This window comes from Amphibalanus amphitrite, unplaced genomic scaffold (assembly GCF_019059575.1).
Source record: "Amphibalanus amphitrite isolate SeventyFive unplaced genomic scaffold, NRLGWU_Aamphi_draft 000438F_arrow, whole genome shotgun sequence".
Classification (NCBI taxonomy): Eukaryota; Metazoa; Arthropoda; class Thecostraca; order Balanomorpha; family Balanidae; genus Amphibalanus; species Amphibalanus amphitrite.
In genome coordinates, this window is record NW_024881932.1 from 430,439 (window position 1) to 455,885 (window position 25,447).

Here is a 25,447-nt window from a genome sequence, read left to right on the forward strand (position 1 = left end):
CTCGCTGAGCTTAGGAACATAGACTCAAGCATGTGCATGAAAGTGACTGCCAGCGGTGGAGCTACTCGACTACCCATAGCTATCCCGGTCTGCTGTCTGAAGTATTGTGACCCGAAACGCACGAAGTTCTGTGTGAGACAATGTTGTAAGAGCCGCTCGATGTCATTGAGGGCCATACCGAACGTGCTTATACGTTCTTCTTGTTCTCGTAGCAGGGTCATACACGCTTGGATCCCTTCATGCACAGGAATATTCCCGTACAGATTGACCACATCGACACTGAAGAGAATGGTCCCTGGTTCAAAGCCTCGTGGATATTTACTTTTCACTCGGTCAAGAAACTCTGTCGTGTTTTTCAGATGAGCCGGAATAAAGGGAAGTAGCTGAGTAATCACCCTTTCTAACACCCAGGTCAGCTTATCTAAGGGGTCGTCGCAAGATGACACAATAGGTCTGAGTGGAATGCTAGCTTTGTGGTCTTTCGGCAAACCATACAATTCAGCTGTACGGGAGCACTGCGGCAAAATGCTCTTGATCACCTTTTCTTCTAGCTTACCATCTAAGGACTCATGGATTAGGCGCTTAGTAGAGGCCTCGAGCTTCGGTGTGGGGTTTTTCTCTACTTTGACATAGTTCTCTGTGATGTCGTGCATCTTTGAAACATAGTCACCTGTTTTCATAATGACTAAGCCTTTACACTTATCAGAGCGTTTGACAATCGCCTCTCCATTATTCGCCAGGTCTTTAAGAGAGGCTAGCTGCGCCCGAGAATAATTAGGATCAGGAGACCTATGGTTCTTGTAGGCTGCCAAAATGCGCCTCTTTACCTGTCTTAGGGCCACCTCTATATCAGGCGGGCCCTGTGGTGCCTGCGAGCAGTCGCCAGCAGCAAACCGTGGCCGTAGCTGTGCTGAGGAGGTCTCTGGTGACGCCGGCTGGTCATCCAGTGGGTCCAGAGGTCATCCAGTGGGTCAGAGGTCATCCAGTGGGTCAACCAAGAGGCGGAACGTATCTACTGGAGAAGCACTCAGATCAAAAGGAATTTACTAGTGCGAAAGTATCACGGCCTCCTAAACGAAGGGCAAGGACGTTCGGCTGTGGAGCCGCAAGAGACTACGACTCAACAGAACACACCGCACGAGAACACCCCGCAAGAGGCTACGACACAAGAGCATACGCCGCGAGAGACTTCGCAGCAAGAGACAACGGCTCAACAGACAACGTCAAGAGAAGCTGCACCCATTGTCAGTACTGGTGCCACCCAGCCACCAGTCTCACGTCTGAAAAACCTTTCAGACCTCACCTTAGCTCCAGAGCTCGCTCATTTGCTCTCTAAAGGTCCCAAGTACGCTCTAACAAGACGCATCACACCAGCTGTGATGAATGCTGCCGAGTGTGGAATAGAGCGTGGCAATTACGCCCTCCGATGGAAGATCGACATCGAAAGTAGAAGAGCACAAACGACTCCGAACGACTCCGACCGACTCAGCAGAACACAGCCAGCACCGCCGCCGCCAACGCCGCCGCTGCCGCCAGGATCACCCGAAGGCGTCCCTCCTACCCGGGCCATCACCGACGACAGCACAGGACACCAGCCGGCGTCACCAGAGACCTCCTCAGCACAGCTACGGCCACGGTTTGCTGATGGCGACTGCTCGCAGGCACCACAGGGCCCGCCTGATATAGAGGTGGCCCTAAGACAGGTAAAGAGGCGCATTTTGGCAGCCTACAAGAACCATAGGTCTCCTGATCCTAATTATTCTCGGGCGCAGCTAGCCTCTCTTAAAGACCTGGCGAATAATGGAGAGGCGATTGTCAAACGCTCTGATAAGTGTAAAGGCTTAGTCATTATGAAAACAGGTGACTATGTTTCAAAGATGCACGACATCACAGAGAACTATGTCAAAGTAGAGAAAAACCCCACACCGAAGCTCGAGGCCTCTACTAAGCGCCTAATCCATGAGTCCTTAGATGGTAAGCTAGAAGAAAAGGTGATCAAGAGCATTTTGCCGCAGTGCTCCCGTACAGCTGAATTGTATGGTTTGCCGAAAGACCACAAAGCTAGCATTCCACTCAGACCTATTGTGTCATCTTGCGACGACCCCTTAGATAAGCTGACCTGGGTGTTAGAAAGGGTGATTACTCAGCTACTTCCCTTTATTCCGGCTCATCTGAAAAACACGACAGAGTTTCTTGACCGAGTGAAAAGTAAATATCCACGAGGCTTTGAACCAGGGACCATTCTCTTCAGTGTCGATGTGGTCAATCTGTACGGGAATATTCCTGTGCATGAAGGGATCCAAGCGTGTATGACCCTGCTACGAGAACAAGAAGAACGTATAAGCACGTTCGGTATGGCCCTCAATGACATCGAGCGGCTCTTACAACATTGTCTCACACAGAACTTCGTGCGTTTCGGGTCACAATACTTCAGACAGCAGACCGGGATAGCTATGGGTAGTCGAGTAGCTCCACCGCTGGCAGTCACTTTCATGCACATGCTTGAGTCTATGTTCCTAAGCTCAGCGAGAGCTCAGCCATCTCTATACCTACGTTATATTGATGATGTGTTTGGCGTATGGAATCACGGGCTCCCTAGCTTACTTGACTATTTTGAGTACCTAAACAGCGTCCACCCATCAATAAAGTTCACTTTGGAACATACAGCCGACACAGGGGCCCTCTCTTTCCTGGACACCCTCATCAAAATATCTGAAACAGGGCAGTACACCACCGAACTGTTCATCAAACCCATGTCAGCCAACGTCATTCTGCACTTCAACTCGGCACAGCCTATGTCTGTAAAACGTGCAACAGCTAGGTCCCAATACCTGCGAGCTCTGAGACTATCGTCACCAGGGGACCCCACCGAGCGCAGCCTCCATAAGGTAGATGACCTGTTCCAATCAAACGGCTACCCACGAGCCACACTTCACAGAGCACGGCAGGAGGCCACCAAAACACATAACAGGACAGACACAGGCACACGAGGTCAGCACGATCAGGTAAGAGGCTACAAAACCCCACTCGTTCTGCCATTCGTTGACGATCAATTGTGCCACATAGTGCAAGGCATCGTGAGGCGCAGTGAAATTGCCTTTCAGGTGGCCTGGAAAGGCGGCGAGACTGTCGGCCAGAAGCTGATTAAATCAGCCTTCAGTCCTCCTGCCTGTCCAGGTGGAGGCAGGCGCTGCAACACATGCTGTGCAGGGCTTGCAGGGAAGTGCCACCTCAAAAACACCATCTACAGGATTGATTGTTCTTTGTGCCCCGAGGGCCAGTCCTTTTACATTGGTGAAAGCAGACGCTCGATAAGGAAACGATTTAATGAACACCTTGGAGATGCACGCAACAAACGCATAGACACACCGTTTGGCTCTCATCAAAACCAACACCTACACACCCCTCTGACATGCAACAACCTTAAACTGAGCATTCTGGCTCGCGCCAAGGATGGTCCCGACAGAAAAATAAAAGAGTCCATGTACATCAGAGACCAGAGACCTACACTTAACACCCAGACTACCTCGTGGCCGCTGACACGGCTGCAGTCTTAGACATACATATATATACTGTACGTGACACTTGTACATAGATGATATATGACTCATAGATATATGTAAATATATGTAAGCATTGTACATGCAACATCTGTATATATCTGTATAATACTTCCTCTGTATATATGTGTAGTATATTATATATATATATGTATATATTGTATAATGTATAATCATAAAGAGAACATCATTCAAAATGTAAATGCGTCACAAACTTTTCTGGGTACATATAGTGTGAAGTGTATATAATAACAATCACATGTGAATAATTGAATAATTGATGATATTATGTGTAATGTATGCACATGTAGTCGATTATGTTTATATGTAAAGCTATTGTTTATTGTACCTATATACGTGTATATTGTAAATACGTACACTATATACATGCATTCATTTTGCACCTATTCGAACTTCGCCAAAAATGTCGGTCCCTTGCGAAGTGTAGCATGAGTTTGCTATTTATTCTGCAGTGTTCTTTGTTGTTCCATGTTTAAAACGTGTATGTTTTTCTGTAATTATCGCTGACGAAGCTCCAGGAGCGAAATATTCGATAATTTTAAATATAACTTTTTGGCTCCTATTTCTGATTTATATTATGAGGTTACTGGTTATTCTTATATCAATTATATTCATCATGAGCCTCAAGCAGAGTTTCAGCTTTTTAAGAAGGATGAGCGGTGTTTGATTTAGGAACATGGCGGGACTCATGTCGTAATACAGAAGCTGACACCTAGTTTGGAATGACGTCGAATGAGCTGTCACATCTCCATCCCCACAGCAAAACATGAGCGTGTTTGAAATTGCCGCTAAGTGGCCGACATCAGGAGGACGCGTGATTGACGGTGGCGTTACAGAGCGGTCCATGACTGGCACATCGGACCGTGGCGCTGGTCCCATCCACTTCCACTTCCTGCCCGGGGAGCACATTGTCTGAGGCGTCCATCCCTTCTCTGTCATCGGCCTGTCATCCAGCGTACCCTCTCTCCACCATCAATCTAATCTAGCTCCCGCAGAGGCCGGTGGCAGTCGTCAACGGTTGACCGCGACCAGACAGCGCGGAATAACCGAACAGTTTCAGACAGTATCAGACAGTTCCAGACAGTATGAGACAGTTCCAGACAGCACTGAGAAGGCCAGACAACGGAGCAGACAAGGGATCGTCCAGACAGTTCCACAGGTGGCACCAATCGACCGAGCAGACAAACTGTGACATGAAGCTATTGTTTAGGAAGACAGGTCGGACAGTAAAACAGATCCCCTTACCTATTTATAAAGTCAATTCAGAGCTGTCGGGCATGGATATTACCTCCCACTCCCTCAAAAGAAGTCCAGCTTTGAGACATGAGACCTTTGGCACCGTTTCCGGTTCTCCTCGTATTGGTTAGTGAGTTGTCAACACGCAGAAAAACTGCCAACTCATAACCATACAATCAATATTTGTTTCAGGCATATTTCACATCATCTTCAGCGGGTAGCCTGCTCTGCACAGTGATTTTCCCACGAGCTGCTACCTAGCTGATGCAGATCTCTGTAACCACATGTAAATGGATCGGTGTGTTCCGTTCTTCTGCGCATTTTTGGTCCATTGTTTTAACTCGATTCCGCTATCCGCAGCAGCAATCTGTCATCACTGTGTCCGATGTATGCGCAGTTTTCCGAGCGATTCGCGCAAAAACACCTCAACACGATCGCTCTGGAGCTGGTGGATGCCGGCGCAGTTTTTACTGAACGATACGGCCGGCCGCATTTCGTCCACCGTGTATTGAACGCTGCACTTCATACATGGTCATCAGCAGTTAAAGTGGACGCCTGGGATGCTCGGCGAATCATGTCGAGGCGAACTACACCATGATCCAGATCGGTGGGCATTTGGTGTTCATTGCAGGCCCGTGTTCACATTCCTGTATCATAGCTGCACGGGGGAATGGCAAGACGTGCGTGAAATTCTAATGGCTAGGAACTGTCTGAACTGAGGTTGTTTGGAATGAATGTTCAATACATCACAGGCCAGGTGCCTAAATTTCGAAACCTTGCCTATGGTGAAAGCGTTTGAATTCCGATGCAGCACCGTTTATTTTAATTGGTTCACATCCCGTCTATGTGCGGAAAATATCCAAATAGGCGCAGCTGAAGCGGTGTAGACGACCTTGGCCATGGACAGGCGGGGAAACGAGGGGGAGGGAGAATCGCCTCAGTTTCCTCTGTGATAACTGATGAGCGGGTATAACGGGTCTCGTCTGTCAGTACCGCAGACTGTCCTTTATGTGTTCTGCAGTCACCGCTCTCGTTTACCTGTCAGGTGATGTGCCGTTGTAATAAGGAATTTGCTGACGGTATTTCGTGAGGTGTCGGGCATGTCGTGTGAGAGGTATTTTGGAGCTGTTGCAATATGACACACTAAATAACATAGATACGCATCAGCAAAGTGCTGCCACTAAAGAGTATCAGCTACTGCTGATATACAATAAGTTTGTTTCTATTTTATATTTACCGTTTGACAATGGGCTAGGTAAACAGCAAACGCCCAGACGAATGTCATTCTATTAGATTGATTTTTAAGAGCTTGATTTGAAATTTGGACGCGTGGGAAAAACAAAGGGAAGGCAATGGAATTCGTTTCGGCTTCGTCCATCCTCTAGTTGTGCACCAAGACGTACTTTTTAGCAAAATCGTTAATGTTAAGCTGATATCATGTCACTAATGAAATAATGATAACCTTCTAAATAAGTCACTGACATGGAATATCAGCCATGCATGCCTGCTATCTTCGTATCGCTCTGCCCCTTTTCTACGTCACAGCGCTCCTATAACCTTCTCATGACCAGACAGGTGTCACATGATAGCCGATATGTCACAAGATTTCCATCGCACATTCTTCTCCCCTGCTTTGCCTATCTCTTTTTTTTTTGTCGATATTTCAGATGACTTGTTCGTGTCTGCTTTTCTTTTGTATTGATTATTTTTTCAGTGATATCATCTCTGCTTTTCTTTCATCTGACAGTGGTGTTGAGCTTATCGGTCGAGAGAACTCCACAAATTTTGAATAATCACTTATCTTTGATCTTGCTATAGAGATATCACCAGACGTTTTCATAGTCTAATTTTCATCGAATGCATTAATCTTGAATGCTGCGGTGACTTACGAATCGTGTATTTAAGTGCGCTTTAATGTCGGTCCTCAAAAATGTCCTCATTCGTGCAGAGTGCTTGTATTTCACGCTATCTTCGTCTCACATGCGCTGTAGCCTTTAAGTTTTAACCATATGCGAAAGTCGAACATGACTCATCTGATGATAAGCCACGTTTGGGTGAGCGGCTCGTCACATTATTATCTGAGATTCCGGTCTGATCCCTATCGTCCGAGTTCCTCTCACTCGGCGCCCGTCGAGGATCCATCGGCACCGCTCAAGTGCTGTCGCGGCGTCCACTCACGTCACGGGAAAGTGTCCCTTGTGATGGGAACGACGCGCGGTTCCTTGGGGAAAACGCCCGCTCTGGAGCAGAAGCGAACACTGCGCTCCACTCCGTGGCTACTGCTAGGCAGATGGATAGCGGCCCTGGCAGGAATTCGTCCGCTGCGAGCCGCTCATTTTTACGGGGCACGGGACTGCCAAGCTGAGACGGGTGTAGGTATTATTAATTTGGCGGTCCATATCCCAGACGTGTGGGGACCTATGCAGCTGGGACTTCTTCGGCAGACAGACCGTTAGTTGGACCGTTCGGCCTCTCAGATTTACCGCTGCGACAATATTTTCCCATACACAGTCACTGAGAATTGTACCAGATGAAGAGACGAGCAACGGAAAGAATTAGTTACACCAGCAAAAATTACCAAATAATGCCAAACGAGCCACCAACACGTGCAAAGTGACTGTTATACTGCATTTCATACTTAACCATTTTTATTGGTTCTTAACCCTCGCACGACCAGGCCATTTCTCATAACACGAACGACCAGGGGGGGGGGTTGTTACGACCCCCCTGGCGTTTCGAAACGGAAGGTCGTAGAGCTTAGCGGAAAAAACCAACGGATTGCTCTCAACGAGATCTCGCGATTGGTGGTATATTTTTTGGTCCTAGGTCAACATTTGACCTACTTATGACCGGTCAAAGGTCAAATTTTCCGAAAAAATCAAACTTTTTCAACTTTCCGCGGCGATTGCGGCAAAACGGTCGGAGATATCGACTTGAAACCTTCACTATCGTGTTCCTTGATCAATTCTCTATCGTTTGGTATGTATTTCGTTTCCCTAGCTCTAAAAATGGCGCGTTGGGAGCGCCGGAAGTCGGCAAGGTCACAGTCGGCGGCAGAAATTCGAAAAATCAAAATTTAAATTTTTGAAATCTGATTGTATTTTTGGATTTGGGAGGTCCATTTGCTCCCTATAGAAGCTAATATTGCTGCATATTCCCATTGAGGTGACAAGAATTAGCAAAATAGTGGTTCGGGCGCTTTTCAAAAATAGTACCGGACGCTGTTCCTCTTGTGACGTCATAGCTCCGTGACCTGACCTGACCCGGTCAATTTTCTTGCACCACACGATAGCCAATGCTTGCCCCAACATGCATGGGAAGTTTCATCATGATCCATCAAACAATGTGGGTATCACCGGCAGAAAACCTAGGGATTCGGCGCACACGTTTGGTAACTGTCGGCCGGAGGCTGTACCTCTTATGACGTCATAACTCCGTGACCTGACATGACCCGATCAATTTTTTTTCGGCAAAAGATGCGCAAAGGTTGCCCCAGAGGGTATTGAAAATTTCAGCCCGCTACGACAAGCCGTTTAGCGTGCACTTCGAAAAAACCTCAGGGGGGGGGGGTTGATACACCCCCCCCCCCCTAGGCGTTCTAGGGTTAAATGTATCCAGTGACATGAGTGAAAGAGGGAGAGGTCCGATATTATTTGAAAGCTCGGCGTTTTCGGTCTAACTTGGTCTCTCAGGCGCCAGGCCCGTGGAGTGGGGACTTCTGCCTGCGGGGCCCGACTCGGTTCAATAACGCCCGTGGTGTGTGGTGTCGGTGTGTGTGTGAGGGGGGGGGGTCCAAGGTCACGGGTCAAACTCACGACTCACGAACACGAAATCCACCCCCTCCCCAGGACAGAAAGGAAATCATGTTTAGGTCGTTACCGGTGTGGCCTGCTTTTTATATCATTTTATTCACCCCTGAAAAAGAGTGCTGCACGATTGTCCCTGAATGTGGCCAACCGTGCCATATGTATTGCGCTAGATGCGAGGGTGGCATGTGAAGTGGAATTTTATAGAGCTCAATCCTCTTGGAGATAAGCTATGGTCCTAGCTGAATCCTACCTATTCACGGGTGAACAATCACAGGGAGCTGAAACGTACTTAAAGTGACTTGATCTGTTTTTCTGTGTTGGAGCTTGGATTGGGTTTTTGATCTTAGATATTTCGTCAGTCTGGCTGGGTATACGGCTCAATAAAATTTGCCATTATCATTCAAAACCATTCATTGTACTTCATACCGTACTTTCCAGTGTCGGCTGTCCAACGCGGATACGCAGCTTCACTAGATTGCAACGTCTCGCCCGGCGCTCTCTTCTGCTGTGCTGCCAGTGACCGTCCGAAATGTCCCCCATCCTGCAGTCAGTCCCAGTCACGGCGGCGCCACTCTGCCGGGGATGCTGTCCCACACGCGCCGCGTCACCGTTCGCCGCTGTTCAGCCGACTTTGTGACAGCTCCTCAGCCGCTCACTGGGGCGCGCGTTACCTCATGTCGGGGCGTGAGTCGGTTATTTTACCAACCAGGGCAGAGCGGTCGGCGGGTCGGTGACTGGACGATGCGTCCGGTGACAGGGGTAGTTGATTGTCCGGTGACAGTATGGTGACAATGTGAGGTGACTGTCCGGTAGCAGGGCGATATGACAGTCCGGTGACAGTCTGGTGACAGTATGAGGTGACTGTTCGGTGGCTCTTCTGCCGCGGAGATCACCGGAAGCCTCCGTCTGCCGCGCGTCAAACCCTGCCACGCGCCAGTGACCGATGCGACACTACGTAATCATAACTTTGACACAGCCATTTGGACTCGTTTCGCGAGCAGCTTTTGTTGGAGATCGCGCCCCGTTACGAGTGTGCTTTTAGAAAGCGGTGTCGTGTTTTGGTAAAGGGCGTTGTGGGTTTGTGTGTGGATATTTTCGAAATTGATGTCGATGTGTCATCTTTCGGGTTAGCTCAGCTAGAAAAATTCAACATCGACATTTGTATCAAAGCTACATTATTTCAGATATCGATTCGTCTTCCTTATTTGAAGAATAACAGTATAGGTAACTGAAGTAATTTTATTGCAACGTCTAGCTAAAAAGAAAAGAAAAACTACAAGAGTTACTCAGCAATGGTCGCATTGGTGGTGATTTCGTCAGTTCAGCTAAGGTTAAATATTGTTAAAAACGTGTTTCATGTTTTGATGGTGTCAAATGAAAACTTATTTTTCCTATATTTTCACATCTTGAGCAATTTCGTCAACACAAACGGCAACATGCTCATGTCATCATATAGCAATGGACAGGGAAAACCAGACTTTGACAAGTGAAAACAAAAACATTACGCATTTTGCAGAATTGGCAGAACCTTTTCTTTTTATCTTTTTGATTAATTCCCAGCATCACCAATACCTGCCTCTCTGCATCATTTAACGTCACGGAGGCTCAATCTTATCAATGCCGTGGGATGGATATGGCAGCACTGGCTGAAGTTCAGGTGCAGAAAACGGAGCTATCAAATGTAAAATGGTTTTTATGCATTTCAGCCAATCGTATGTTGACGGTCTAATAAAGAATCATTTCCTTGACTCGGATAACCCTTTGTCAGCACTGGCATCACTGTAAATGTTACTATGTGTCGTGAATAGAATAATACGGCATTTTATAATATTGGGCCATGGGGGGTTGAGACTATTAGTAAAGTAATCTTGGTTGAGACGATCCTTTCGGGTTTGAACTCTAGTTGGGCTGTAATTTAACAAACAAAAATGTGTTTTTTTCCAGGATTGGAATCCAATAGTTCCAAATGTAAAGGTTCCAGTAAAATAGATAACCTTTCATGTCATGCCGATTGCACAGAAATCGTGCTTTGTTCTTTGACGAATTATTTCGGAAAATGGTCCCACACCACAACATAACCATTGTGTCTTCAGAGACATTGGATGATGAATTATTGTTTGAAAACGTCCAGATTATTCATAAGTGACCTCGAATGACCCTGCATAGTGCATGACCTTGCATAACAAGTGATGGATGGATTTGTAGAATGCAGTTGTAGACGCTGACCAATTGAATCCGTGAAGCATGCTTCCCTCAGAAATGCGGATTATTGGGATCTACACAAAGCTGCACAAGTCTCCGGGGCCCTGACACTCGTGTCTCCGGACGCCGGCACTCACCGGAGAGTGCTCCTGTAGCTGCGGTGAGTGCTGAGTGTCGGTGTACCTCACTGCGCGCTCCGCCTGGTGTCGGCCGAGTGTCACCGCGCGCTGCACCGACTGACACCGACACGACACGTGGGCACTGACACGGCAATAACCGGGCCGGCGCGGCGCCGCTTCCTCTTATAGACCCGCCGCAGTCGCCCCCCCCCCCCTCCCCGCCGCCGCCGCCGCCGCCGCGGCTTCCTCGGTGACGTCAAATTGACCTCGGTGACGTCACACCCGCCATGGGGTTCAGACTGGTGTGACGTCATCTAATATGTGATGACCTCACGCTGCGTGCCCTGGTCCGGTGTGGAGCGGAATGCCTGCCTCGTAAGTGCTCTAGTTCCCGTGTCGCCTCGGGCGGGGTCCGTCGGGCGGGGTCCGAGATCCGGATCCGGATCCGGGAGGCTGTGTCCTGGACAGGTGGCGGTTACTGGTGGCCAATGCACGTCTGTGGTATGAGGCCCCGGGCCCAGACGGTCGTTTGTGATCGATCTGAGGCGGAGATAAAGTGCGCAGATAACACTGGCGGGAAGAGTTGCAGAGAGCCAGGTTCCGGGCTGCTCCCGACGGCTACGGGCGCGGGCAGGACAGGCAGACATATTCAACTGAGTCACTTAGAGATGAGACTGCAGCTTCTCCCCCGGCCAGACGCATCGTGCCAGGCATTTCTTAACCCACGAGCCGCTGGGGGGGGGGGGGGCGTGAAGCTGCCCCCCCCCCCCACCCTCCCCTTACCCTATTTTCATATCTCCGAAGCCTGATAAGATATGAACTTGAAATTTGATATAGCTTCAAATGAATACCTAGGTCATATTTTCGTAATTGTAGCACCCAAGATAACGCCACAATGACGTCATACAATTTTGTCGTTTTCCTGTATGGAGGGTTTCTGATGTCGCTAAGCATGAAACGCAAGGGTAGGTAGATGAACTAAACAGCATCTGCTGCCATCCTGACGCATCTAAATACACTTGCAAGTTGCAAGTTGCAACTAATTCCTGACCAGTGATCGGTCCTATAGATTCGATCCAGTATATCGGATATATCGTGTGGAAACCAGAGACGCAACTCTATAATTCGGCTTCTGACGTCACAGTGACGTCATTTCAAGTGGGATCGACAACAAATGTGAACACAACCTTGGCTATCTACCCAGAAGAATGTGTGTAAAATTTCGTTTCCCTAGCTCTTCGCATTGGGACTATATCGTCGTAAAAATAAAGGGGGGGCAATCAGTTGCCCCCCCCCCCCCGCTACCCAGCGGGTGACGGGTGGCGCGGAGGCCCGCGCGCAGCGGCCGCCGGGTTAATCTTCTATGCTGATTGGTTCGTCTTTGGTTGGCCCTCATTTAAAGTTTATGGAGCACTGCAAGCATTCCTCTTTATACAATATTTGTCTCGACATGACACAGTATAAGATGATACTGGTGAATATTGTCGCAACAGAGTGCTGTGACGTTTGCTAATAGATGTCTTTATCCAAGTCTAATTTGCATAACCACGTCCTACGAGACTTACTTTCTAAATATGAACTACTGTTGCAGAACGCCTGCTTATCCTGACTAGGTCATTAAGCACGGTGAGCCCCTAAATCACGACACGACTCAGTTTGGTATAATGCTGATAAATTGGAGTTAGTTGTGCACCTCAGTGTGTCACCCTCTGAAGGCCGTCCCTGACCCGTTTGGGCCGGGGCGGTGCATTGCGGAGGCGGTGTTACTCACTGCCCGCAGGCGACTCCACTGCGCTGGGGGTGCCGTGACAGGGGTCGTGGCGCGACACGAGGTTCTCCCGTGACAGGGGACTCGTGGCGTGACACGGGGTTCTCCCGTGACAGGGGACTCGTGGCGAGGTGACTGGGGGCTCGTGCCGTGACATGGGGACTCGTGCCCAAACAATCTTCGTAGTCCCATGATACCAAAGGTGACCTGTGGTAGCGGCATAACAGCAAAAGCGCTACTGCTCTCTGCGCTGAGTACTTGGTGGTTCATAACTAATATCGTCTTGCTGATACGATTGAAATTCTTGCGCATTGCGTGTCTGCAATTTTTACCTTTAGCTTCTACGTTGTTTCAATAATAGATATAAGGGCTCTGTGCTCTGTAGCTCAGGAGGGCGGGTGCGTCCCTCTGAACGCTCCTCTGCCCTAGTGCTCTTTACTCTGCTCCTCTGAACTCTGCCATGCAGCTGCGGCGGTTCTCGCAGATAGGCATTTGCCGAGCCAAAGTAACACCTTTTCCATTCTGGATATATGTTTGTGGTCTTTTTTTTGCATAGTTATGTCGATTTATGAAGCTGTTTTCCCTGATGTAAGTACAGAAATGTGTCTCTGCGCTGAACTGCCTCCACTGATTTTCGTGCTCCTCTGATTCTGATCCAAATCACTACCAGACCATTACGTAAATGTGATATTGTGATGATCCTCCCCTCTGACCATCCTGGCAAACCGTGCCAACCAAACAATGGTTTATTGGACGGACGGGAGGGTAATCACGGGCCGCCCGGGTCAGCGTCTGCCGATTGTTTCGCTGTTCATTCACCAACCTCTGTGGACAGACTCAGAGGTTGGCTCAGAAGCCTGAACCGGAGACCCAGTAATTGACATTGATTGGGAGACCGACAGGGGAGCAGCCCTGCGCCGTGGCTCGTGTGGCTGTAGCGATTACGAAATTCAGTAGTGTGGGTACCAACTACCAACAGTTGCTGTAGCAATTGGTCAGCTGACCTGTGTGGGACGTTCTAGAGCACGACCTATCAGAATAATGATTTGCATGTTGTGTGCAAAAGTTCATATCTAGTCCAATCTTACATCAATTATAAAACGTTCTGAGCATTCCGCTTTGGGAACATAGGCTTAGTTGGAACCAATAGACACGATTCCGAGCATGAGTACAGTCGATCTAAGATATTTGATAATTGATTTGCTTGAGCAACGATGAGTAAACAGCTTCGCGACTTTAAGGTTCGAATCGTAACCTTTGTTACTTTGACGCTCATGACATTGTTGGAAGGTAAAGCGAGTTTGCTATTTTGAGTCTCAACGAACTTGTATTTGATCTATATTGATTGTGTCCAATGTCATATGTACAATTTTAGTTGATTTTGAATCACGCTGGAGGAGTGGCCTCCGGGGCGGTCTGGCTCAGGGATGAGTTCTTCTTTGACTTTTGGTCCGACCATCCTCGAGCCAGCTTAATTCCGAGACTTGTCATAAGGGAAGACGAGACAGCTTTGTCGCTTTGAACGGCGCGGGAGTTCCAGCTAGTGGTGTTCAGGCCTAAATTATCGTATATGCCAGAGTGTTTAACCCATCACCGGGGAACCAACTAAGCCTCATGAGCGGCACTATGCGTGAAGGTAAGTGGCTGCGGTTGGGACAATTTCAGAGTTCTCATGGTGATTTTGGTGGCAAATGGTCGCTTTATTAGAGGTGATAAGGCTGTGGTCGAATTTTGCGCCTGGTGCACAGCCGAGTTTGGAGAACGTCTCTGTCCGACCGATCGTAAGGTAAACGGTTCGTCGAGCTGCGATAATTTGGGAGGGAAAGCGATGACTAAGGAGGATAGCTGAACGCATTCGGTCTCAGGTTCAGGGTCAGTCGCGGGACATTGTGACGCAGTGTCGCCGTCGTCATTTGGAGCCTTCATAAAATTGTTCTACCTCATCATGACTTATTCGGGGATGAAGGTATTTTCTCACTTAACACGCGCAGTGGAAGGGTTGCGAGTACTACGCCCAGTGGAAGGGGGGGGGGCGGATGTCGCCCCCCCCCCTAAGATCTCAGCTCCCAGTGGAGCTAGAAAGACGAAATTTGGAGGGTAGGTGGGGGCTATGGGGAACTCTGTTGTGTGTGAATTTCATGACCCTAGGTCAATATCTTCAAGGTCAAATGAGGTCAAATGTGGTCAAATCTGCCATATTAGCGACTTTTTTGCGTTTACACGCCGATAACTCAAAAAGTTACCGGCCGATTTTTTTAAATCTTTCACTATACGAAAGAACAAACATTTGTGAGTATGTATGGTGAATTTCTAGATAATCCAACAATAAATATGGCAGTTAGAAGCCTGCTAAGGGTAAGATGTCGCCGGCTGAAGCGGCATCGGCCGACGCGGGAAACGCGGCAATCACAATTTTGTGTTTACACACTCATAACTCAAGTTGTTACCGGCCGATTTTCAAAATTCTTTAACCATATGATTGCCTGTGCATTTCTCAGTCTTCTCCCCCAATTTGACGCGAATCTAATTTATTCAGCGGTAAGGAGCGCGATGTAAAGACGGAACCGTCCCGCCCCGGCACAGTCTACAATTCAGGCGGCGCGTAACGGCTAGCGCCGGCCGCCGCGCCGCCGCGCCGCCGCGGCGGCAGGATGTTTGACTTTACACCGCTATTACTAGAAAAGTTGTGAACCGATTTTCTTACTTTTTGCACGAGAAGATCCGCAATTCAATTCTGGACAGGTAGCCAAAATTTAACATTGATATTATGCTTGCGACGCGAGTTATTGGCGAAAAACAGGAGGGGTGGGCGAAATCCGCCCCCCCTTCCACTGCGCGTGTTAAATGATTTCATTATCATCGCCATCATCATCGTTGCAGTCCAGAGCACATTCGGCTGAGGAGGCAACTCTACTTTACGCCGCCCAGTCATCCTTCTCACTTCTCAGGTCACCAACACTTGTGAGGCAAGCAGCGCCACCCGAACCAGGGAAAATCTCATCGAATCCTGAACGGAGACGCGATAATGACACAGAAGGTCGGACGTAAAAAATCGACAGCCATTCTTGGGTGAGTTGTCGTTTTGGCCTCAGCGGTACCGACGAAGGCTGTATTCAATGGATGACGGCGAACGGGTTCGGGTAACGGTAATCGCAGGGCAGACTGACGGCACGTGCCTTATTAGATGGATGGTGTCGCCATTTATGACACTGCTTTGTGTTCCAGGCAGGAGGAAACATTTACTTGTTAAATACAATTATCATCTATCAAAATAAGAAATGCAACGGCAACGCAAGTATGGTGGAACTGGAAGTGGCATATTGAGTTACATGCTTTGCTTTCTGTCAGAGACGATGATCGCAGAAGGTGACCACGGTTTAGTTTTAACGTTATATAGCTGCCAAGATATTCTTTTTTAACCTTCCAGGCGGTGGGGGGCATCCCCCCCCTTCGTTTTTTCGATATATCTCGAGAACCGCTACGCCGATCGTCACCAAACTTTCAGTACCTTCCCGGGAGTAGGTAGCGCACATGGTGACCAAACATTTTTCAAAAGGCTATGATAGGTTGGCCGCTAATGACGTCAGAGTGACGTCATTTCTGCCATTTTTGACCCAAAAAAGGTTTAGCGGGAAGAGCTGTCAGGCCTACAGCTTTAGAGATACAGAAAAATGTTCTTGACATAAAAGGTGTGGAATCAAGAAGGCTACAAAAATGTCATTTCGGTTTTTCGAATTTTTTGGATTTTGACCCCCAAAAGTCAAAAAATAGATTTTTTGAATAAAATAGCCGAAAAATCCAAAAAAAATGAATTTCGAAAAAAACGGAATATACCTATGTGATAGTCCCTATCGCCTTCTATCTACATACCAAATTTGAGATCGATACCTCTTTTTTGGCCAAGTTAGGTATAGCGAAAAAAAAAACGGGGAATATTTGTTTCTGGTCCCTAAAAAGCTGTTTCTGGCACCTAATTGCTGATCAGCCCCAAAATGCTTATTCGACCCTAATATCTGAATCTGGCACCTAATTGCTTCCACACAGCCTAAAGTTGCCAGATCGTCTAGTTGAACTCCGTATTTGCTGTTTGCTGATTCAGCACCAAAACCAAAACATCCAGCACCTATTTTATTCCACGTTTGCCTACCTAATTCGCGTAATCTTCCTGATTTTATGTATCCTAACAAACATGAACGTTGCATTCGGTGATGTCAAGTGCCATTTTCGCCAGTGGAGATAATGATTAATGCCATTTCTAGCCAAAAGAGAATCACTAGCCAGCCATGGTGCAGCATAGCAAGACGCTCCTATACCAGCCCGTTATGTAGAGATTAGAGATTATTGCACCCTCAGCCATTTTAACGTGAAAAGTTTGGATCCGTCACTTCCAGCCAGGCTCTCAGGTCATAAACTGGAGTAAAGCAAAATGTAAACTCTGAACAGACATGCCACGCAACCGGCCCTCTTTTCAATATTATTAGCTTTCTGCAATCATCGTCTGACTCCATCTCGATCAAACGCAGCATCCGGTTTCTACAGGGGCGTTTGACTGACCGGCCACACAATAACCAAAAACAAAATCAAAGCTTCATGCACACATATGACATAAGTAAGAAACGGATGAAAAAGGCACAACCACGGCACAACTCTGCGCGGCAAACAACGGACAATGTCCCACGCAAGATCCCGCGTTTCTTCAGCGGCCTTGAACGGAATGAAAACATTACATTTCTTTTTTGGAGCTATTTGATGACGTCAAAAAATACAATACCCGTTTTAATGGTCAAAATCGAGACAATTACTCACAAAAATGTTTTCTTTTAAGCATTACAAATAAATGCTTTTAAATATTTAAATGACATTGTTTTTTTTTCAAACAAATCAATATTATTTGCTTACTTAAACGTCATATACAATGCTGAGATCACTACGGGGCTGTCTTAGAGTGTAGCTGCACTGGCAACCTTTAGGCTAGACTACAGGGGTCATTATACCAGAACAACATGATTCTACCAGCCAGTAGTTCATTTTTCTACTAGATTGGTGCTACGCTCAGCATTTAGGTGCCAGATTCAGAAAAAAGAGTAAGGCGTACCGATGAATAGGTGCCAGAAACAGCTAATTAAGGTCATTTTCCATGATTGGTGCTGGTATCCACCAAATAGGTCCTGAGGACCAATTTTGGGGCGAGTCAGCTTTTAGGTGCCAGAAATAGCTTTTCTGGGACGCAATTAAATGGCGTCCAAAAAAAACTTCAAAATTGATGACGTCAAATTTTCAAACTCAGTTTTTAGCAATTCTTAACCTCGAAGCGCAAAACAAAGACCACCATTAGACTCCCCGTGACGAGCTGCATCGAATCAATACCCATTTTATGCAAAAATATCAACTTTGAAATTTGACCTTTTTTACCTGACCTTGACCGGACCTCCACCAGAAAGTGACCTAAACCGTACCTGATGGTCTTATAACCAACACCATTGAGTTGGAAATGAAAAACTGGCCATAAACAATGCATCGCACAACCTTAGTAAAGTTGGGTTCATGTGGTGACCCTTGGTGACCTTTGGTGACCTGACCAGTGACCTGACTTGGTATGACCAGTGACCTCTAATAGCAACATATGTATGTACTAAACAACTGACGCCCTATCGCTGATTTTCGACAAAATGCGTTTTACTCGTGTTATAGCGCTTTCCCTAGAAGCCCCGTGAACGGTGAAACATTTTATCTTTGACCTGACGTGTGACGTCATCGGTGACCCCGAGGTCAATGAAATTTGGTTTCCACAACAAATTTGACAGGGCTATCGAACGCCGTTTGAATTTTTCGGATCCGTCCAGTATTTTCGGAGATACGGGGGGGGCAAAAAAATACCCCCCCCCCCCCACCGCGCGGAAGGTGGCTGGGAGGCCCACCTCCTGCCGGGTTAATGTTCCCCAAAACACCGAAAGTGAATTCGACAACATTGCCATTAGGCGACTGGCGCGTACCGTGGCTTCGGATTATACTTTTCTACATGTTTTCAGCACTCGAAAAGTGATTAAAGCTATGCATATTTTAATCAGCTTCGGCCCGTAACAAGACATTTTTTTAAATTATATATCCAAATAAGTTTGCCTTTTCACTCTTATTGGCCATCGTACAAAATAACAACGGGCTGTAAAATAAGGGTGATGACAGTAGCTCGCGTTGGGTAAGCCTAGAACATTTTTTGTTTAATTAGTAATTACAACATTAAATCGCCACTTAGACTACCATCGATGGACAAGTTACTGGTAAACCTATCTCCACAGTTCATTGCACAGGAACAAGCATATACGGGCTGCATAATTCGCCAGAAGTGTCGGCTGTGCTGAACCGTGACCTCGCGGCATTTCCTTGGAGCAGTAGGTACTATTGATATCAAACTGGGTTGTTTGCTGAGTACAAGCACAATGACGGTACATTCGGGGGACCTTATAAGGCGCAGGGACACATATGGGTAGTAATGAATGGCTAACAGTGGCACACCTATGTTGGTGGGTCTATTGTCCACAAATTGGTCCACAATACCTCGCTTCATGAAAGAGAAATTGCTATAAAGCAGGCGATTTAATAGTTCCCGTGCAGTGAAACTACACCGGTCGCAAACATGGATGCATTTGCATTTATGTTGCCCACTTCAGCCAGCTTTATTGAATGTATGTAGAGCTAATCTCATTAGTTCGATACATAGGACAATAATTGAATACCAAGTTGAACACACCAGCGAACCAGATTGCCTTGTTTATCCATGCGCATCTTCCTTGTGTTCGTGCCAGGCTGAACGTTGCGCTGTCTGTGATTAGCTGAGCTAATTGGTGACTAAGTAACCATATCTGCGCTGACTCGTTGATGGATGGAGCTGAGGCGTACCGACCTTGGGTGACTTTGTGTCAGCGACTCGCCAACTGTGGGCGCCTTTCCGTGTCCCCAGCACGGGCTCTCCATTGTTGCCGATGATGTCAGACTTTTAAAAAATAAAGAATCTCGTGCAGGAAACTAAAACGAAGGCTCGTGTTTCAACAGAACGACGTAATTTTGTCATTATTTGGTCTCCTATATGTGTGCATTTGAACATCATTACAAGCCAAACTGCTAACATGCTATCGTGATAAAACGAAAAATGTTTTATTGTGTTTGTAGAAGTGAACGGTGTCCATTGTTTGCCGCGAAAGAATAGTCTAGAGGCTGAGCCAGTGACAAGCCCCTCAAAGAGAGCTGCGCAATGTGTATGGCGTCTACGCATAATGGCTCCAATCTATTACTGTCAGTGAAGACATTCACCAACAGGCAACACAAGGTGCAATGCGGATGATTTACAATGTTCTTTGGCTCTCACGATCTTTTAAAGTCAGGACAGATGGTCTCATGATGCTGAATTGTTAATTGTTTTTAATAACAATTTTTATCGCGCTTTAACCATGCTGAAATGATGTCATATAAATCGAAAAGGAAAAAGCTTTGATAAACAAGGGGCCGAGTACAGCAAACGAGTGAGTGTACCTACCTATCTGTGGATTGAAGTAAAATACTCGTTCATGAGCGCCCAACCCAAAGCGGCTCCGTGACGCTTTTCAAAGCCTTTTTGTCGTTAACTGCAGGGGACCGATCGATAAGTGATTTTCTACATCAGGTAGTCCTATCGCTTCAATCAAATTCAGCATATGTTGATGCATTTGGATGATTGTCTCGGTAGGTCTAAGAAGAGAAAAGAAGTAACTGAGAAAATAAAGGAAGCTCCCGCTCTTCTTCAAGATGCCATGGGTTAACCATGGTGGGTTCATTTTGTTGACGTTAGTTTTGTTATGTTTCGGTTTAGTTACGGGCTACAGTGAGGCAAAAATCAAATAACCATGTTTTTCAATAATTTTTGCCCCAGTGTAGCCCGAAACTAAAGCAAAACATGATTATTTACCTGAGATAGATTTAAAAATGGTACACTTTTGCAGTAGGTTTCGCGCTGCTCTTCTCCACATAAGCCACTTGCGCGGGAAACAGCAGTCGCACCGACCACCTCGAAGCCAACGATGGTGGTGAATATGGATAAATAAATATCATTTACAACCGTTTGTTGCGATGTTTTTAAATTTATAAGCTTTTTTGCTTAAAAAATACAAGGCTACACAAATGCCCGATGAACGAGATTCACACCCGTTCTATTGAGCCGTTGTTCTGCTTCTAAAGTCTGCCGCGCTCCCCAGGGTTTCGGGAAGTCCAGTTGAACGGTGTACAGTCCGTGTTGACTTGTCCACTCGCCCCGGGGGCTGGCGATGTATCGTCCGGCTGTGCGTACTATCCCACGGGTCACTCACCTCTCCGTGTTGTGCCCGTGCCGTGCCCGCGGCTAGGGTCGGACCTGCGTCCCTCCCTGTGCCGCAGAGGGTCCCAGGGCCCCGAGGAGGCCCCATGGCCCAGATAAATAGCCAGGACCCGGCGGCGGTACGGAGTTTTGTGTGGAGGTGCGGGCGCGGCAGCATTCAGAGCAGTTCGCGGCGAGGAGGAGCGTTGGAAACACTCCCAGACCGCAGGATATTAGATCAGCACAGAGGTAAGTGACCGATCATGAGAGATTTACATCTTTTCATATCGCGCCCAGTTTCGTTTCCTCCAATTGACGCAAAAGCGTATGCATGAAAAACTTATCGTCTAATTCTTTCAAGGATAAATGTCCTGATCATGAATTATGGATCAAGTGCAATACCCAGGAAGATAGGCTATTCCTGATAGGGATAGGTTTCGTATTGCTGATATGCCTTGACACCTTGTCGTGTCTATAGTATAATGATAAGAATTGGGATCTAAGGACGGTGCAGTGTACGGCGGAGGAGTTCCGTTGGCGGCCTCTCTCTTGTATCGGCCTATTTGAGGGGTCAACCCCAGTTCCCAGATGCTGGTGGGCTTCGTTCTCCACCTGCTGCTGCTGCTGGCGTGCCGGTCAGTGTTTGACCTCTGTGTCCCGGCCCCCAGATGCTGCTGCTGGTTAGTGTTTGACGGCCCCCTCCCCCGCGGTCCCCAGATGCTGCTGGTGTTAGCGCTCTGTCTCGGCCTGACGTCTGGAGGTCGTCTCAGCGGCTGCCTGCTGCCGACACCATCGGCCGACTTGGCTGCCGCCGAGGTCAACCCCGCCGCTCCTGAGTTTACTCCTGAAGACCCCGGCATCAACCCGGCAGACTCTGAGATAATCTCTGAGGATACTGAGATTAACCCTGCCGCCCCTCAGATCATCCCCTCCGGCCCTCAGATCATCCCCTCTGGCCCTCAGATCATCCCCTCCGGCACTCAGATCATCCCCTCCGGCCCTCCTACGGTCGCCGCCACCGGACTGATCCCGCTCTCCCCAGCGGGTCTGTCCCAGGGCGCCGGGCGGCCGCCGCCGTTCCTCCCCGCGCCGGTGCCGGTACCGGTCCGCGCCCAGGAGGCCGGTCGGCGGACCTCCTTCTTCAGCTCTCTACCGGTCTCCGGCGGCGTCAGCGTGGGCTCGTTCTCCAGCGTGGGCAGCTTCCACGGCCCGCAGGGCGGCTTCCACAGCGCTCAGGGCGGCTTCCACGGCCCCCAGGGCAGCTTCCACAGCGCTCAGGGCGGCTTCCACAGCCCTCAGGGTGGCTTCGTTCAGCTGTCGGCGCCGCTGGTCGGACTGCAGGTGGGGTACAGCGGGGCGCACCTGTCGCCTCCGGCAGTGGTCTGCCTCAACTGGTGTCTGGACCCGACCGGCAACTACTTCTGCTGCCGATACACAGGTGGGTAGCTGTTTCTGTTGCTGTGTGAAGGTGGTAGCTGTTGTAGTGTTTATAGACTATAGAGGCAGCCGTTATAGAGAAGGGTGCCATTGTAGTCGTCACAAAGGTAGCCGTTATATAGAGGTGGGTGCTTCTGGTTCCGTTATAGAGGCGGTTGAAGAGCCTTGATGCCGTTAAGCGGACTTATTCTACTGCTCTGGAGGGAAAAGTAGGTGTTTTTCACCGCCGTCCCAGATTTGCGTCGGATCGTTGCAGGTTTACCTACAGAACAGCCAGGCTGTCGCTCTAGATCACGTCCAGCATTTAACGGATGTATGTCAGAGGGGCAGCTAACAATGTCTGTACAATTACAGTGTGTCTTTCCTTCGACGTGCATGTGTATTGGTGTAGCAACATCGCTGACATGTAGTACATAGCTACTTATTTGCTCTCTCCCTGTGTACTGCTATTGTTGCTGCAGTATCCCACTTTCTTCATGACGCGTTCCGTTTCCGTTCTGCGTCAATCGTTTGGCATGTGGTGAGCAGTGATAGAGGAGAGGAAAATGTGCCCCATTAACAGTTGTAGTCTCCGGTCCAGTGGGTATAGTTAGCTGGCGCGGCGGTAGAACGTGCTGAGTGTAAAGCTATAGCAACATCCCTGCAACAGCCCGTTGCCAGTAAACAGCACTGTGCTTCACAGTCGCAACATAACCAGCACGGGAAAACTCACCTGATCAGTCACCAGCTCTGTGGTTCGACAAGTCCAGTTGCTAAGCACGCCTAATCATAGGCGCGGGAGCCGGGGGGGCAGGGGGGGCAGCTTGCCCCCCCAACTCTGGGGCCGTGGGGGCGGTGCCCCCACAGCTTTGAGACGGAATACCACACTTTTTTTGCAAATGTTTTCTTTTTTTGCTGAAAAAGCCGAGGGGTGAAAAATAAGTGGCCTAAAACCGGTGAGAAAACTAGATTTGGGGGTACCCTAGGTTAATCTCTATTATGGTGTGCCCCCCCAGTCGGAAAGTAGTTCCCGCGCCCCTGCGCCTAATTAAGCCTATTTGTCAACATGCAGCCCGTTCATGCCTGAGTGAAATCTCAGCCGAACCCTGAGCCTGGTCGCGACCGGCAGCCGCTCGTTCCCAGGCCGGACGAGGATAACCGCGGGCTGAGAACGAGGGAAACGGGCGGCGTTCGGAAAACGGCGTTGTTTACCGGCTGTCCCCGGTCCTCGACGGAGGAGCGGCGACCTCCGCGGCCGCCGGCCTTCCCTGGCCCGGCGCCACCGCCGGGAATCGCTGAACAGATAATGGGTACATTTTTCACCGCGCCAATATACCTATACCTCCCCCGCCGGTGCGACCCTTCCTCCCGGCTTCAGCGGAACTGCGGCCGGCAATGTCGTTCAGCGATGTGTTTCGTAAACTAGAGGTCGCAAAACGTCGGGTTGAATTGGAATACCGAGGTATGTTACGTCACTTACCTCAGTAAAATTTCCGAGAGCGTCAACCTCCTCGAACGCACTGCATGCTTTCATGAATTGGAGTGAGTCAATGAAATGTAAGCAGAAATGAGCATTTCTCATTCAGTTGGTTTTGTTTTTGTTTGTCACCCCTAAAAGCTCATATGTGGCGGTTCATTCGCTTTTCTGTGATAATCTCTCCGTCTGTGTAGTGTATTTACAGAGGAGCTACCTGCCACTAATTCACTCGCATTAGAAAACATATTCCCCCCTCTCGTTGCTTCCCTTCTTGCCGGATCTGCAACTGACGCCCCGTTCTCCCCCGCAGGGGTCTGACGCCCCTTTTCCCCGCACGTGGTCAGTGCTCACTAACATCCCCGTCTTCCCCTCAGGTGGCCAGTGCCCGCGGGTGCCGGACGTGTGCCAGACGGGGTCCGCTGACGCGCCCCCCCCATCTCCCCCTCAGGGGGCCAGCGTCCACTGACTCCCTCCATCTCCCCCTCAGGTGGCCAGTGCCCGCGGGTGCCGGACGTGTGCCAGACGGGGTCCGCTGACGCCCCCCCCATCTCCCCCTCAGGTGGCCAGTGCCCACTGACGCCCTCCATCTCCCCCTCAGGTGGCCAGTGCTCACTAACATCCCCGTCTCCCCCCTCAGGCGGCCAGTGCCCACTGACGCCCCCCCCCCCTCAGGTGGCCAGTGCCCACTTACTCCCCCTTTCTCCCCGCACGTGGCCAGTGCCCACTAACATCCCCGTCTTCCCCTCAGGTGGCCAGTGCCCGCGGGTGCCGGACGTGTGCCAGACGGGGTCCGCGGTGAACCGGCTGCCCAACTGCGCCAGTGACGCCAGCTGCGGGTTCGGCTTCAAGTGCTGCTTCGACCGCTGCCAGGAGCAGTTCGTCTGCAAGGCGGCAGTCGCCGCGTGACGTCACCGGGGGCCGCGCTGTGACACTATTGGTGGTTGTGTCGCGACGGCGGTATTCTGACGTCACTAATGGTGGCGTCATTAAAATGGCGACGGCAGCAATGGCTCGTCTGCATGGAACACTGCAAATATTGCCTTTCTGATGTAGCTGTAAAAGTCCAAATGTTTTAAAAATAAATGTCTGAAACAAATAATTACTATTTACTTGCATGTCTTGCATCGCTCCGCTTGCCTCTGAACCAATTTGGACTGAACACTGAGTCGGAAACAGTGGGAATAATACCTAATTGGTAACATGTTCTAGTTGTAGCGGTACTACATTGTACAAGTCAACTTATCCTACCTATAAAAGTATATGTCGGTCTTCGCGTCGGCGGTCGGCACCGGAGAACATCTAGCCTGTCATGGAAGCTCTATTGAAAAATCACCACACACTACGCATCCTTGACCCAGTGCACTACATTATATGTAAAAACAGGCCAACATGTGTCAGAGTTGGCGTTTGCCCGGACAAACTAGAAGGCGACTTTCACAGCTGGCGAATAGATTTTACAAACCAATACAATGCATCTACATTCGTGGATTTCGCCAAACAGCGAGGAAAGTAGCAG

The 25,447-nt window shown here is 48.8% G+C and overlaps 2 protein-coding genes across 2 annotated transcripts in view; one reads left to right on the forward strand and one right to left on the reverse strand.

Moving 5' to 3' along the window:
- LOC122391454 (pollen-specific leucine-rich repeat extensin-like protein 1) overlaps nucleotides 1-11,082 on the reverse strand; it is a 37,568-nt gene extending 26,486 nt beyond the window's left edge. Inside the window, exon 1 of the mRNA XM_043385369.1 lies at nucleotides 10,966-11,082. The gene's annotated coding sequence lies outside the window, so the exon portion shown is untranslated. The remainder of the gene's footprint in view (nucleotides 1-10,965) is intronic.
- A 9,846-nt stretch (nucleotides 11,083-20,928) lies between these two features.
- Nucleotides 20,929-25,027, forward strand: LOC122391455 (splicing factor 3A subunit 2-like). The gene is made up of 3 exons (XM_043385370.1): nucleotides 20,929-21,287; nucleotides 21,756-22,476; nucleotides 24,680-25,027. Exons 2-3 carry the CDS (start codon nucleotides 21,756-21,758, stop codon nucleotides 24,835-24,837), a joined length of 879 nt encoding a protein of 292 aa, XP_043241305.1. The 5' UTR covers nucleotides 20,929-21,287; the 3' UTR covers nucleotides 24,838-25,027.
- Nucleotides 25,028-25,447: the final 420 nt, after the last annotated feature.

Coding starts and splice junctions, on each gene's coding strand:
- LOC122391455 (XM_043385370.1), top strand. CDS start 21,756: ATGCTGCTGGTGTTAGCGCTCTGTCTCGGCCTGACGTCTGGAGGTCGT. Junction 22,477..24,679: donor CTTCTGCTGCCGATACACAG/GTGGGTAGCTGT, acceptor TCTTCCCCTCAG/GTGGCCAGTGCCCGCGGGTG.